Source organism: Spodoptera frugiperda, chromosome 9, assembly GCF_023101765.2.
Source record: "Spodoptera frugiperda isolate SF20-4 chromosome 9, AGI-APGP_CSIRO_Sfru_2.0, whole genome shotgun sequence".
Classification (NCBI taxonomy): Eukaryota; Metazoa; Arthropoda; class Insecta; order Lepidoptera; family Noctuidae; genus Spodoptera; species Spodoptera frugiperda.
Genome location: NC_064220.1, coordinates 735,774 through 753,560, shown reverse-complemented (window position 1 = coordinate 753,560; position 17,787 = coordinate 735,774). Strand labels below are relative to the sequence as shown.

Genomic DNA, 17,787 nt, shown 5'->3' with positions numbered 1-17,787 from the left:
GAGGAAAAGACAAGAGTAATTTACTATGATATAACATCGTCGTCTTGCCAGCAGTATTTCTACGAAGTATATTACGCCAATAACCTATTTCGATTAATTGTTAATCATAATCTTTAAGACTATCCTTCCTACGTTTTAATTACTTGGCAGTATTTATTTCGAGCTATCTGGGCCGTTCGCCTTACAGAAAGCAGCTTTCTCGTGAATTTGATGGGATGTAATATTTTATTTTCCTTATTAAATATTTATATAATGTTTCCTTGTAAAAGTAAGCGTCCACACGCCCGCATCGTACGCATCACACATTGTATGACGTCATCAGTACGCATCACATGTAGGCATTGCTGATGATGCGGTGCGTACGATGCGGAACAGTGGACGCAGTTGTATGAGTTTCTATACAAGACAAACTGCGTTGCGTGCGGTTGCGTGCTGTACGAGCGATGCGTACGATGCTCCTAGCCGTGTGTGTGACTACACAACTGTCACCAAACACACTTTACGTGTGTGATGAAGAGATGGCTCATTGAGATATGGATCTTTCATTCGTAAAACATCTCGTTTTGTAAATATTTAAATTGAATTACTAGGTAAGTTCCCTGCCTACACGAGCGTATACATTTTAATATTAAAATATTTCACAAGCGTGGAAAATTTTCACACATTATGAATTCATTTGAATTATTTAAGTTATTGAAGGTAACAAACAAAACAGTTAGGAAAGTATATATCTACTTAATCTTATCATTTTAGAGTTATTACAATCTAGTCACATTTTCTTCTCCAGATTAGGTACTTTTTATATGGAGCAGACGTATCACCTGATGGTAAGCAATCGTCGCCGCCCATGGACACATGAAACACCAGAGGCGTTACAAGTGCGTTGCCGGCCTTTCGGGAGTTGGGAAAAGGGGAATTGGGCTTCTGGTAACCTCACTCACACAACGAAACACAACGCAAGCGTTGTTTCACGTCGGTAGTTAATTGGAAAACTTTAAATCAATAAAATTATAAACTAACACGAGAAAATCTTTTATGTTTAAGACGCATCTACCTTTGAGACGCAAATAAATTCTCCAAAGTACCAATTACAATAACAAAAGAAAAAAACAACAACTTGCAGTAGCGATCGAATATCAAAACACGTTGCCACGCTTTCGTAGGTACTAAGAAAAATTCCGAGAATAATGTGCGAGTGTTCGTTCGTTCGTAAGTAGGTTACTATTGTTTACACGTGAACCCGCGGCACATTCGCTGTGTTGTTTGTTTCCAGCCAGTGTTCACTGTTCCGGGGTGACAACACGAGAGAAATAGGGTAATCGATAGAAGCAGCTTCGTTTAATGTAACAAAATATATGTATCTACAATTAGGTAGATGATTTTTTTTTTTAATAAATAAATAAAATAATATTTCTTTATTTCAGACCCAATAGTAGTCCATACGTTGTTAGCGAGTTAGTAACAGAAAATGCTTATATGTTATGTTATTAGTTATTAGTACTTAATTATATAATCCTATAGCTAATCCCACCCAGTGTGTGACACCCAGTAATGTCAATCTTGTAGTATTTTTTTTTCATTATTAAACACGATTTTTTATTTTCTTACGGAAACAAATACTTTTGAAGATATATCGATTTGAAATATCGCCTGACGTCACTTCTACGTTTTATACGTAGGTATGTTGTAGCAGTTGCCTTATTCGAATACTATTATATAATATAGTTTTGTAAACTATTTTATTAATTTCCATTTGCAATTTATTTCACTAAATATTCATACATTGAAAAGAAATGACAAATACATGTTCTTTTGTGTGCTCCAATTCAGTATATAGGTTAACACAACAAACAAAAAAACTCCAAGAGTCCAAGAAAATAAGTACTGACCTAAAATAATAATATTTCCTCAAACATTCTTACAATGGACAAAAAACATTGTATTCTGCTGAAGCTGAATTATTTCTAAGGATGGGGGAAGTAGACCTTTGTCTTTTAAACTTCTAGAAAGACCATTTGGGGAAGCCCTAAGAAAATAATAAATATCTTTCAAAAAGGGTCTTTGTCTGGAGGTTAGCCTGCTTAAGCTAAGTAGCAGGACTAAGGGCTTAAAAACTAAATAAAATAAAATTCATTCAAAAATCTACTAGTTACTTACAACTATTGATAAAGCGAAAGAGGTATGTAAGATTCGTAGCAATTGGCGTTCCATTGTCTCTGCCTACCCCCATGGGAGACAGGCGTGATGTTATGTATGTATGTATGTAAAACTCGTAAATAAAATATAAATAGAACAGTACCAACGTATGGTCACATAACACAACATTTTATGTAGATTTTACGAGTACATAAATAAACAAATCCAGCAAATCATATTTCTATTAATTCCATAGACGTTGCTATGTTTAATTTATCTTACAAATTATCATAATTTCTATGAGACTGGTATTTGGATGATTCCCAAAGAAAACACATCGTAAAGATGAATTATTAACTTCGAATGTTACTGTAAATGGTTCGGACGATTCTCCTATATACATTACCTATGTATACATAAGAGTTATGTACAAATAACACAATCTCTTTCATTGCAATTCTTATCTTCGGTAACCTACTTTTGTTATTTACTTACGTACCTATTCAAATGTAGCATAATGATTTTATTCAATCGGAATATTCAGTAGTTACCTACGGGGATTTTTACTGAATAAGTGAATAAAACATACAACATACTTTACCTATGTAGTTGCAATACACATAGTACAAGTTTAAAAATTTGCACGCTACACATTTTTGTTTTCTACAATTATTATGGTTAAAACGGTTGCGTGACCGGCCTGCTGTGCAACGTGTCGCGGGTTTAAATCCCATCCCGGAAAAAAGGTGATAATGGCATTTTCTGAGTAAAATGACCATTGAGTCAGGAAGTTCTACAGTGTTTCACTCCCGAACCTGGGAAAGCACGTAAAGCTGTTGGTCCTACGCCTATCTGCCTGGTCCTGTCAGTCTGCCGTCGCATCGGGTTCAGAGAGTGCACCTGTGTTTGTACACACACTTGTGCACCATACACCTTAATATTTAAACCTTGACTAATACAATTTTACTTATTGCAAACTCAACGCAATGGTCTCCTAAAATATCTCCTGCATAGTGGGCTAGTATAGTTAAACAGACCACCATGATCGAAATCGTTTATAATAAATTTACAGCCAACATCTTAATACCTATTACCACACTTCGTCTTAATGCATCACGATATTCACAAATTAATGAGCCAAAACACTTTTCATCATAAATCATCAAAGAAATTAAAAAACTATTTCTCGGAAAATCTTTCGAAAAGACGCTAATATTAGACGTTTTTAAAGACTTAAAGATTGTATCTAAAACGTGTTAATTATCTTGGAAATGGGGCAAAGCTCAATGAACTTGTTCGTACAGATTTTTATGACAATTGCTACTTTTTTAAGTGCGTTTCCTATTTCTATCAGACGTCATTTAGTTACCAAGTATTTTTAACCGATCTTAGTTTAACCTTTATATATGTATCTTTGTGACGGATTTTGATGCGGTTTTTAGCATAGTATTTTTTAGACTTAGGATAAGGTTTTAGGGATATTACCTGACTTAAAAAATGGAGATAATAAGGAAATTAAACGATGTTCCCCCTTTTAAAAAAAATGTTTAACCGATTACGTGTTATTTACACAGAACATTTTCTGAAGTTCCCAAAACTAAAACACGAAATTTACTAACTAACAAACAACGAACCGGAATTAGGAAACAGTGAAAAACTATAAATAAAACAAAATCACTTAACATTCAGTTGTAGTCAGGTATTTAACCAAAATGTTTTCCTTCACGTTTACCTGGTACCTCAAATACAATGGGAATGAGAGCCAAATGTAATATAATTTCCTATAGTAGTTGCTGTTGATGGTCGCGCCCATGCCCTTCGGTACAGGATATAGTAGTAACAGGGCATCAACCTAACAATTGAACCGAATTAGTGAACTACTCGCTACTCGTAGTGTACATTGTAGAGGGAAATACAGAAGGTTCATGTTGTATGGGCAGAAAAACTACGCTTCATGACGTTAAAGGTAAACGTTTAAGTGTGGGAGAGCCATGCTTCGGCACGAATGGGCCGGTTCGACAGGAGTGATACCACGGCCTCACAGAAAACCGACGTGAATCAACGCTTGCGTTATGTTTCGTCGTATGACGTAGGCCGGTGGCCGTGGCCTATCGATCCCTAATCTTCCCAATCCCCGAATCCTCGACAATCTCAAATTCCCAACCCCCAAGAGGCCAGTAACGCACTCGTAACGTCTCTGGTGTTTCGGATATCCATGAACAGCCGACTGCTTACCATCAAGCTATAATCTGCTTTTTTATCTCCACAAAAAAAAATCTTAAAGTACATCTGATGTATGTAGTAGGTGCCTAGGTGTACTCAATTTTTACCAGTTAATTATAAGTTTGTTAAGTTAAAAAAGTTAAGTAAGTTCATGATTTCAGCTTCCGAGTAGTTCTGATGAACTATGACTAGACCGATGAAGTGATACTGAGAATTTCGAAAACCAATTATATTTTTTGTCAATTCAATCAAACGCACTATATAACTAATAACTTATTCTCGGTATACACGCGTGCAAACTGTACCTACCTATTATTATTTTGATTATACATCAAGCTTCTTTTTTCTTTTTTAATTTTAATTAAACAGCACAATGAAATTATCCTGGAATAATACACTTTGATTCACCAATCGAACAAGTGACGTCATTTATACTAACTAAGCGGGAATATTCCAACTACAACTTCAATTGAGTCTACTCGTATTTTTTTTGTTTTACGTCAATGCGTATAGTTCGTCAACCTTGCGTGACATACAATACCTACGCTACGTACAGACACACATGTCAATTTTAATTACATATAGTTTTTTGGTGGTTAGCAAAAAAGTGTATTCGTAACGTAATGGAATGGAATGACAGACAGCCTGCCGCCCCGAGGACATTGACCCCTGTATTAATAAACGTGTATTTTTAATCAACTCTTCGTAGAAACAGTTTTGTTTGACTGTTTTGACAAATTACTTCTCTACGTGTGATGTCGCCGAAATGTGGTGATGAAAGTGCTAATTGTTGAATGAATTCACCAATTATACAGTACGCAAGTCATTTGTGATGACGTCTCTGTCCCTTTATAGAGCAAAATACCGACGCATTTTTTTTAATCCATACATCGGAATATAAACCTAATGTCCTTCTTAACAATGAATTTTGATACAAGCTCAGATCCTTAAAAATATCTTTATTTGATATCATTGAATCTAAAACCCTTCTCATCCGACGTTTTCAGGAAAAAGAATTCAATAACCAATGTATTAAAGTTCAAATCTCTTCACTTTTAACATTAACAGCCCTTTTTCGTCCACTAGGATCTAAATACTAGTTACCTATAGCTCATTTATTTTGAATATCATCTACTTATAAGTACAGTGCTAAACTTGTTTAGTTTTTTTTTTAAACCAGACAAAGTCCATCACAAGTGAAGCCACATTACATCACTTGGAACAAAAATAGACAATGATAAAAAACTTTGTTTACTTTACTAGATATAACTACAAAACTGTTAATTGCTTACAGTATTATCTTTGCACAACAACCGCTCAGCCGCTATGATATGATTAAAATTAAGCTATTTATGGTACGACTAAACTTGGATAAGCCACAAGACTTCAAGTAACTAAAATAGTTATATATTATTTTTATATTTGATGGGTCGACGTTTGGCCGCTATTTCGCCTGGTGGTAAGTGATGATGCGGCCTACGATGGAACACGTCTGTCCATAAGCAACCTATTCACTCAGGCCTTGAAGACACCCAGGTTATACCCATCAGGAAACACAGACTCCGGCAAAGAATTCCACTCCTTAGCATTTCGCACATGATAGCTTGAAGCGAAGCCCTTCGTGCGAGTGGGTCTTGCGGAATGTCTTGTGGTTCGGTAGCAGTAAAAACAATCTTCGGGAATACTTCTTTTATTCACGTCATAATTGAAAGCGAAAGAAAATACACCGATATTGACTCAGCTGCCTCTATGTATTTAGAATACCACAAAAAATACTTACTACCTATTGTATACTATTAGAACCAATAACAAAAAAATGAAAACAATTACTCACTTACAAAACTCCATGTATGGCTCTTAAAAACCGTCTACCTATTTCTCTCTACCACCACGCCCAGTCAACAATAATAATTTATAAAAAATCTTCGTAAGTACTTATTTTTACAACCATAATGTTCTTAAACTTGTCAGAGTAAAACCCTCTTTTTATTTGTGAACACAGACTGCCTGACGCCTGGTGGTAAGGTCGTTGACCTTAACCCCAACGATTGGTCTATACTCTATGTCATATTCATTTTTGATTAGCGAGCTTTAGACGGCACAGCTGTTTGTGTAGCGGTGATTATTTATCTACTGAGCAATTAAATTTAGTCACGATTTTAATGAACGAAATAGAAGTTTGTAATAAATATTATAGGCTAGAGTTTAATATCGGGATGGTCAAGAGCAAGAGGTCGCGATTGTACCTTAGTTGTTAATAGAATTTAGTTGTCTGGCATTTTAATTTAATCAAGTTTCATTATAATTTTTACCTTTAAACCAACGAGAGTAGAAAAAATAATTTACTTAACAGTATAATTTCATTTTTATAATTTGTTGCATTAGGTAACCATGGAAACTAATTTGTTTTGATCATCAGTAAAATTTCATACTGTTCCTTCCTATTTATAAAAAATATTCACAAATACTGCTCCTACTCAAAAGGAAGCCCTATTATGAAGCAAACTATTCAAAAAACTGCCTAGTTAAATAGTCCTATCATGCATTACATACATTTTTCCAAGTCTACCACCGAACAATAGCAAACAAGTACCTCATCAAGGCCTGTCAATGTTAAAAGATGGCCTCAACATTGTCTACGCACATTGAACCCTACGCTGCTATTATAATCTATGGTCCAAACTATCAGTCTTCATTAGTTTAAATAAAACTAATTACAAAAATATGACAATCAGTCACGCAATGTTAAAAAAAAACATTAAAAAAGAGCAACGTCCGAACTAATTGCTTGCCAATTAAGGAAGAGGCGGAAGTATCAATTTAATGATAAAATGTTGAGTAAAAAAGTATTTGACACTTGTACTGTTAAGTGTTGTCACTGCTTTACGAAATGTCGGCTTTTCAATATTGACAACTTAGGAAAGTCCATTTTTAGATTAGATTATGAGCATCATCATTATTTTGGGTACCTGTTAACGATATTTTTTTAACTATTTACTTGTTTTTTTTTGCGAGGGGACCGGTGTTAGTGTCTGTATCTTACTGACTAAAAACCACCACGTTCCTTCTCCTGCTTTGAGCCGGAGTCCCGGTCACCCGTTAAGTTATCCGCAGCTCCGGATAGATCTTAGCTTATCATGTCAATTTGCAAAGCTTTGCAAAAATAAAACGTTTTAGTTTTCGTTAATTTTTCTCTTCTGTAGGAATGATTTGTCATTACATACATTGAAATGTACATAATTTACTTAAAATCCTGGCTGCAAGAACTGAATATGTATTATGTAGTTCAAACTCTAAGATACACCTAAAGAAAAATACAATCAAAGAGTTACCGAACCAATTATGAACGCAAACATGGACTATAGGTAATACTAATCAATGCTGGCACCTAGATGGCATTGAGAATTGCAATAACTTATGGCATTTCCTTCATAACTATTGCACTTATAAATAAAATGAGTTTAAACAGCTAATGTCATTAATTTTCCCGTTCACTCCGGCACTAGGTCACTTCCTTCTTAGACGCTTTGTGCTCGGCTTAAGAAAAACCTTTCATAGTAGTTAACAATTGAAATAGACGAAATAGAATAGAATTATTCTATTCTCGAGAACTTTATCGATCTTCTTCTTAACTTAATCTTAGAACTGTTTAGAACTTCGAAATTGAATAACCTGGTAGATTACCTAAGTGTGCTTTTTGGTCAGAGAGCATAGTATGCTGTGCTACGTTGCTGTGGATGCGTTTGGCTTCCACCAATCTTATTAATTGGTACTTATAGCTTTGGACTGGTGGAAACGGACTTAGCTAAAATATGTATTTTATATAGAAAGTTGCGTACGATGGATGTGTATCATCAGTGGAAACGGTCACTTAGTTTGACAGCTTAGCTATTACATCATTAGATTTAAACTTCAAAAACAGTTCAGTAATTTCGGCTTATCGAGGATCCACACTAAGATGTAGGAAAATCAAGAGAATTTCTAATAACAAAATCGCAATACACGAATCAACAACAACAGCTGTGTACACAAATCGCAGACACATTCGTGAAATAGTTTGATTCATTCAAAATCCATGACAGTACACTCCGTCCTTTTAACCCTCCTCTTTATTTGTATATCGGTACGTTTCTACTTAAATATTTAATCGTAGTTACTATTTGCGCAACACGACCTTCGTGTCGACCGGTTTTCAATCAATTATGCTGTCGGTATAAGCAGTTAGATTGTAGGCATATGTTTTTCTTGAAGATATTTTCGTAAATAGACGAACGGATTATAATGTTACTATGAAGGTAACGCCTTAAAATAATGCTATAGTAGATTTAACTCGTCATCATTCCTTTTTATCCCCAAAGGAGTAGGCAGAGGTGCATATTGCGGCACGTACCTAATGCCACTGTACAATGTGCATCACTTGTCACTAGTTGCGTTATAAGTCGCATGTAAAAAATCACTATCATAAGTTGTCGCTTATATATTATACATACATAACCTCACGCCTGTCTCCCATGGCGGTAGGCAGAGACAATGTAACGCCCATCACCACGAATCTTCCATACCACTTTCGCTTCATCGACAGTTAACAGTCTTTTCATGCATACTCGTCCCTGTACCTATCATTAAATACAACTAAACACCCACTAAAAGTTAACTGAATAACAACAAAAAATACAAAAAAAAATTGTAACGTTAATCATCGCGCCGCCATATTGTCTAACGTTAAACAAGTAAACAAATTACATTGTGGTTTTGTAGTACTCTATAGTACTTGTTTAATCTTGTTGTTTAGTTGTCGCGTGCGATAATTGTTGAATAGAATAATAGTCACGTGTCAATTTGTATACAATATTTAAAGTATCTTAACAAGCGCACGCGAGAGACATTTAATGGCTACTTAAACTATTACTTAGTAACGATTTTGTTCCGAAAACAATTGCTAAGGACTGAGTTAAGTACCTTAACTTGAAATGACTCTGAGTACGGCAATTAATATATTTTTTTGTTATACAATTTTGCTTTATGTTCTGTATCTCAGCATCTAACTATGTCAGAAAATTTTCAGCATTCATTTCCATTACATAATCCACATACTTATAAAACTACAAAATTGAATTTGTCCGTCAATGAAATTAAATACTCATTCCAAAATATAAATACGTATGGAGAAAAGAAACTCCATCGTTACTCTTTAAAAATAACTTTTTTTATGGAATAGCTGGCAAACGAGCAGACGAGTTACCTGATGGTAAACTAACTGTATGAAAGAAAATCGTAGATGGCACTAGTTTCGACCAACCTACACCCAGGCGTCAGCTGCATATGTATGCTAATAGTGGCCTATAAAACACAACATTTACGTATTTATATTATCAACTCAACATATATCACAGATATTTCGGTCCATAGTGATTTTCTATTTAATGAAACCTGTTACACCAGTTCTAATAATATATTACTAACAACGAGTTCTTTAGTTATCGTTTTTTATAAATAAACAGGTAGCAACAATAAAGAGCTACTCTTTAAAGCCGGTGAACAAAATTATTGACCTTCAAATTTCTGGTTGTTGAAAACTTATAGTATCTTCTCCTTTTCTCAATTATTTTAGGATCGACACTAAATCTAAACCACACACACAAACAGAAAAAAAAAAATATCATAAAACTTTGACGTCCGTGTATCTAATGGCTAGATGGCGACACCATCGCTTTAAAGCAAGGCAAAATTTATTCAATGCACTGCCATACTAAACTAGATTATGACATTTCCTCGAGTTGTAATATAACTTACTATTAAATACAAACCGCATTTACATAGTACATAGCCCACAAGGTCACCCAACAAGTAGATAAGGCCTTACTATCGCGTTCACACACTGACAGACTAGTTTCATAAACCATGAACCTGAGACATATAGCATTACTTTATCGGATGGCATTGATACCTTATACCTAGGTTACTTTGCAGGTGTTTGAATTAGAAACTGCTAGAAGACCTTAGGAGACGTTAGTAACAGAGAGTTACCTTAAAATATTTTTAGAGGTCATGGTTCAACATAATATATTATTACATTGTGATTTTAAAATTATTATGATGTTTTTTCAGCTACTGCTCATTGCTTCATAAGGGGATTAGGAACCTTCGATAAGAGCGTGAGGACACTTTTCAATATAGGCATTCTTAACATTTTGTAAAATACGTACTTTATCATCGTCATCATCACACAACAACCCTGATTTTCTGCCATCCTTCCCAGTTTTACGTGTAAATTGTTTAGTTTGCCAATATTTAACTTAGGCATTTAATTTTGGCTGGTAGTGGTTGGATGCGTAGAGCTGAAGATCGAGCTCAGTGGCGTGCCATTAGAGAGGCCTATGTCCAGCAGTGGACGAGAATAGGCTGATGATGATGATGATGATTTAATTTTCTAGATTAATACAGGACAATTTTTAGACATAGACACAAACGCTGACGTAAGCCATTTTGAGTCATATTTCAAAGATTTATAACCATGTCAGTGTTGCCAAGACATTGACGTAACTATTTTATTTACAGGAAGTGTCAAGGCAATAAATTGTTGATTATTAGCAATTTAGATATTTTGATATAAAGCACAGGAATCACGGACATGCTGAGATAATTTCTGATCGAATTGATCTTACACGTAACGTAATCATTTTGATGCATTTGACACTAAATATTATTACAGTGCGGTATTAGCACTATACAGCCACATTCATTATTCAAAGTTTAAGGAAAATCTCATTCATGATCTCCTTGGATTTGCTTTAAAAATGTTTGTCATCTAAAACATCCCACACATAAAAATTCATATTATTTTCCACCAATAACAAAAAGAAACCACAAACTGCGCATCGTAAAGATACATTGAGTCATACCTATCTATAGGAATAAAATTTAAAAAATCAAAACTTCCATTCACAAATACAAATTCAATGCCATTATCATTATTTATTATGCATAAAATCATAAATTATACCAAAAATAAAACAGTCTAGGACAAAGTCCATGCCTAAAGTCTAAAAATAGTGTCACCATTAGCTGCCTAAATTGGTGAATTAATTTGCAATCATTTCGTTCTACTCGACTTATTAATAAAGGTAATTTGCTGATAAAGTTATCAGTAAAGTAATCGGTAAATTCGTACCCACTTGAGCGTCGATTATACCTACTATACTCGAACACAGTTATGTCACACACAACGAACGATAAGAATGTTTTTCTGATATTCTTTGTTCTGAAAATTAACCTAAAACTTACTTTTCCGCGTTATGTATTAATATCCACAAACTTACAGACTTACTTTACTTTGGGAACGAGCAAATAGAGAACTGACCGACAGACAGACATTTTCCTTTTTTATATTGTAGTGTAGATAATATTTGCTTCAAAAGATTCCCGCTCTATTTTAAATAAATAATTTTGACTTACTATGCGATTTTCACGAACTATTTTTCAGTTTAAGTGGTTGGCAGTCTTACTTTCCAAAATTAGCAAATCAACGCGCCTGTGTCGTTGGTAACACCATAAAATTAACACATAAGGTGAAGTCACCTATTACTGTCATCCTCGTAGGTACTCGTATCTCATTTTATATCTTAGGTTTATTGCAAGTACATAAAACAGTGAATGTTCTGCAACGTGATTTTTAAACTATGAACCGTATTCTTTCTTCCAAATAGTAAAAACAAAAAAAAAATCGGTCAAAACTTCACCAAATATTAGAGTGACCGGATTTAAATCGCTTGAAGCGCCATCTAGTCATTGCAAAATTTGTAACTCCAAACATATTCATCAACATCTACCGTTGACAGTTGACAGTGAAATGTAGAACACATGAAGGATGTACAGCAAGTCAACTTATCCCAAATTACCCATTTCCTTAAAACAATTCCAACTTTATTTGTTTTGTAACAAAGTCCAAAATCTATTTTGTATATTTAGGGTAGTTTGACGTGCTAGTGTCCTTAATTTTCATGCTAATCCAGTCCTCAAGTGATGTGTGTCGCAAGCGTCTGCTCATCACATGCAATATGCGTTTTGTCCTTATAACAAAAGGCGAGCGTTGATTTATGGTCAGGGATGACTTACACATACATGATGTGATTAATTTGTACCGCGGTACAGGTACTTGAATGTACTAAAGATGGTTTTGTTTTATTTATCATCGTTGCCAATAATAGGGTTGATGACAAATTTTTATTTTAATGTCCGTCTTGTAGACTATTTTAAAACGTTGGACACGTGTTTTTTATTTACTCACGGAAACAAATACTTTCGAAGATATGTCGATTTGAAATATCACGTGACTAATTGCTCCCACTCCGAAACTTTGATTCGTTTTATCTAAGTATTGTTATCTTATATGACAAAATAAAAAAATACGTGTCTAATATTTTTTCATTACATAACTGACGGACTGATTAGATTTTTAATTTTCATACCCCGTCATCATCCCTATTGTTAGGCGTACTTAAAATATTAAGCTCCATAATTTATTACCAATATGTTTACCTACTTTTAAATTAAAAAAGTAGTTACTTCAGTGAGGTATCTTAAATCGATACCAATTACAGTTTACAGTTAAGAAAACGCAGTTTTTTTAACAAAAACTGCAATGGAACTACTTAAAGTAGCTGTAAGAGCAAATTAGTTTTTGTTTTGTGCACGTGACTTGGTACCTATTGGTAATTAAAGAGTAAACTATTAATTAGTGTAAAAACAAGAGCAGCACATCCGATATAGGTAACACCACGTCTAATAACGACCAATAATAACAAGTCTATTATTAATAATAATAAATATTACTATTATTTCCTTGCAAACAGAAATGATAGTGAGTAACTATGTACCTACTGGACACTATGACAAATGATTAGCGTAGACAACACGTGAATAGAAACGTGGTCACTATGACATGCGCGTGAGCACTGTATCGGTGCACAGTGCACCCACTTCCGCACAAACAAAGCATTCAATTATTCCAGTTTATTATGCATTTCTGTTTCTATCTATTCTGTAACGTGAAACCATCGTACATCCACTTAGTCGACAATAAAAAGTAATTTATACTTATTTAGTAGACTTTGTACGCGATCCGTGTCGTTGTTGTGTGGTTACTAAACGTGAATGGTTATTGTGACGATTTTCATTTCACATATTCATCCATCAGCATATTAGCAACAAGATATCCATTGTTGAACATAAGTCTTTCCTAGTGACTTTGGTGCAGATCGGTCGGTTGGAAGTAACCTGCGAGGTACGTTTTATACGTATTCCTAAATTTTATTTATAAAAAACAAAAAACCCAATTGTATTTTGAAAAACGTGATTTAATTTTCGTGATTCGTTTTATCATAAGTATTGTTATCTTATATGAGTAAATAAAAATATACGTGTCTTCTATTTTCTCCTTATTACCTAACTGACGGACTAAATAGATTTTTAATTTTCATACCCCGTCATCATCGCTATAGTTTAAACAATTAACAAAACCCTTACGCACACCAGACATTGTGTCTTTCATCTGGCCCGTACACACCCGTTATCATTACTGACCTTAAGACATATATTCCTCACATATACATAGGCATATAACTGATAACAACACATCTTATACGACTCTTAATACTAAGCTAAGCGTGCCTATCTAAAAATTATGAGCGCGTCATAAAATTCATCTCCAAAGTTTTACTGCAATCATAAAAGGTCCAGGTTTTTGATCCCGTCTCGACAAATGACCTTCAAAACCTGTTTGGGATCCCTTTCACTGAGACTGGGAAGTTTCCTACACATCGTACGAGGAAAAAAGGTTCCACTAATAACGGTATTATAATACAGAAACTGTCAAGAAAGATCGATGGAAAATGGGAGTAATTTTTATGGTAATTATAAGTATTATTTAAAAAAAGTGGACTACTTTTTGTGGAAGTAAAGTTTGACCAATTCCAATAAGTATGTGAAAGAAGTTAAGTGCCTATCGAGTAAATTATGAAAATTAAATCACGTTTTTCAAAATACAATTGGGCTTTTTTTGTATTTATAAAATCCTCAACAGCTTTCATTTGCAACTGCGATAAATAAAAAGACGTGAGAATATAAATCATAATATCGGAGGTCCAATTTCGTCAAATTTATTTCTCAAGGTCATTTGCATACCAATATATTCTCAATTCTCAACAATTGTAATAAATCCTACCAATATTATAAATGCGAACTTTTATAATGTTTGTTTGTTACTCCTTCACACCAAAACAGCTGAAGGGATCGATATTAAATTTGGCACAGACGTAGATTATACTCTGAAATAACACATAGACCATTTTGTATCACACGGGATCGCAAGGAAAGCCGCTGGCAGAAGATAGTAATCATAAACAATATAATATTTACGATCACCCTGTTTTCATCACACTTTTAATAATGGAAGTCGTCAAAATAATCGACATGACATGTATTGATTGCCCATAATTGATCGTGCCAAATGTTGAACAAGAGAGATAAACATTTTGGCGCCCAACCCGACGTGGTATAAATTATCTGAGAATATAGACAGGAGGATGTTCGTAGAAATAAATTGTAAATAAAATAACTTCTTAATTATGTGTCAGTAATTAAATACTGAGGCAAATTTATTTTAGGTTAGGTACTTTATTTTGTCTGGGTCATGGCACTGTAAGAATATAGCCATTTAAGAAGAAGAGCGTTTTAGTATGACCCTCCAAATACAGGGAGTATTTGGTACTTTGAGTACTAAAACGCATTTTTTATAAAAAAGGGAACCGCCATCAATTTTTTTTCTTCAGGTAATATCCCAAATACCTTCCCCGCAGTCTGAAAATTACTATGCTGAAAACTGCATCAAAATCAGTTCAGCCAAACGCGAGATAATCGCGCACACCCACGACACAGGAGAAAACCTTAGTGTGAGGCTAGGTAAAAAAAAACAAAATCGGAATCGATAATCCCGCCCTTAATTTAGCTAACCGATGTAAAACTAGGCGTACCGTATACTACCTTTGTTTACTCACAAAATCTCTTGAAGGAAAAAAACAGACGTGATGACTTGATATGTTTGTGTTATGCAATTTGTTGAAGAGAAAGAATGTTAATCACCAGCTCGGATAAAATGAGATAATCGGTTCGTTGCAGTGATTATCCTCGCAATTAACATGGCCATCAGAATTACGTTACTATCAATACCTTTTTTTTAAGAATGGAAAATCATCCAATGACTTAGAGAGAGTGTCAGACTCTTACTGACTAAAACCCACCCCGTTCCTACTCCTGCTTTTCGAGCCGGAGCCCCGGTAAACCCACTAGGTAGTCCGCAGCTCCGGATCAGAAAAGACATCATGTTGGAGTCACCAGTTTAGGGAATAGAGATTAAAGTTCCCTAAAAAAGGAGAATCCTCCGACCAGGCGATTTGCTATTTACCAATTGTTGTTTATAAAAAAATTAAACACAATTAAAATTTACAAACCTCTAGACATGTTTAATACGAAACTATCTAGCTATATTTATAAATACGAGAATTTGTAGAGGCGATATGCTTGTGAATCTTAATCTAATCTTAATAAAGTAGAAAATCATACGTTTTATCTTAAAACATCCAAATTAAAATGGTAATCTAATGACTTTAACCTTGATCACTATACACTAGTTCACGAGGAGCCGGCTAATACACACAGAACATATGTTTTTTCTATTATTAGGCCTTGTATAGTAACGAACATGGCACATTGGCATCGTTTCCACGTCTCGAAATAACTAATGCTAATTTATTTGAATATTCTATTCAATGTGATTTGTTTACAATGCATTAAAGTCATGCGACGTGACGTTCAGATTTTCCAAATTTATTTGCGCACCATTTTAGTTTTCCTACCCAATATTCTTATTGAGTCGTTGAATTATTCAGTATATTGGCTTTAGGAACAGATTTAGAAAGATGTTTGTGTTAAGAAAGTCTTTATCGTCAATTTTGAATGTAACGTTTCAATTTAAAACAAGTCCTACCTTTTCTCCTCCCAAAAGGTCCACAGAAAGAATTCCCTTTCCCGATGATGTTCTCATCGATACATTTTATCAATTTCGCGGCTTCCTGAGACTGATTTTCGCGGGAGATCTCCCCCCATCTCGAAGGCAGATCCTCTTGCATGGATTCAGATTTTCCTTTAGTGCCTCTAGATTTCTTCAAAACACTTGTCATAATTATAACACATAACACAGTGAAAAATGTGATTCAAAAGCACAGCACTTTTATTTATTTTTTTATTTGTAACACTAAAAATATACGTTTGTAAATACGTAATAGTACGCACATGTAATACGGGTTTTCGTCCGCGAACGCGTAACAACCTCGTCTGACGGCGGTGTGGCGCGCACTGTGGCTGAATTCTAATCTACGCTACTCGGCGGCGAGTGGCCTGACAATTGCGACGCACACCTCATGTTCGCCGCAGTCCGTGTTGCTAGCACAAAAATTTAATTTACTACCACGTTTCCTATTTCAAAATGGTAGTTTATGGACTAAACATTATTGCTATTAGCCAATTAGATGAGTGTTCCTTACTTTCAGTTACAGAATCAATATGATGGGACATTTGCGTCACAGTGATACTTCCACAAGATTACCTTTAGTAGAATCATAAACGTGATTCAATATTTATTTACGTGTAGGTTTATACATATATACCTATTTTACTAAGTTTGTACTAAATTAGGTAAGTTCCCAAGTGTTTACAGGGAAATTTTAGAAGATGTATCGTTTTCTTTCTTTAACTGTAATCACTTTGAAAAGGTCTTAAAGTATTTTCTTTTTAAAATACGTTTCCATCATTTTCCTAGAATCTAGGTATTTAACTCACATTGGGTATATTCGCCACCTACCTAATATATCTACTCTCACATAATAGGCTTCCTACTTGTATTAGGAACATTATGCGAACATTAGGCTTACCCAATCCCATATAAAATCAAACGTATAAATCAAACCTTAGCTTTGCCAACCTCTTAAAAAAAATTTATTAAATATACGCGTTGCTCTTTTCTCAACCATGGACGAATTATTTAATAACGACGATAAATCAGTATTTATATTAACAAAACAAAAAAGTTCTACCATTTAATGCTACGACTGCTACGAGCTACGCCTCCGTAGCTACGGATTTTAACTGTAGTCTGTCCTTTATTGCACAGAATAAAGTAATTATCGATTTTATTGCACTTAATGTGTGATATAAGTTAATTTACAGTTTCAGTAATGGCCTTGTTTATTAAATGTTATTGATGTCATTTTAGGTACCAAAGAAAATAAAACAATCAAAACTCGAGTACACAGTTTAATGTCTTGATTACCAAAGAACCAACCAAACAACTGGCTAAACAAATAGACGAAAGAT

The 17,787-nt window shown here is 34.4% G+C and overlaps 1 protein-coding gene across 2 annotated transcripts in view; it reads right to left on the bottom strand.

The window, feature by feature from the left end:
- The window catches only part of LOC118271388 (uncharacterized), a 102,882-nt gene extending 86,062 nt beyond the window's left edge, over positions 1–16,820 (bottom strand). Inside the window, exon 1 of one of the 2 annotated variants that reach the window (XM_035587473.2) lies at positions 16,403–16,820. In XM_035587473.2, coding sequence (XP_035443366.2) covers positions 16,403–16,595 — 193 coding nt within the window. In that variant the 5' untranslated portion in view covers positions 16,596–16,820. The remainder of the gene's footprint in view (positions 1–16,402) is intronic. The other variant, XM_035587472.2, reaches the window with a different exon arrangement.
- Positions 16,821–17,787: the final 967 nt, after the last annotated feature.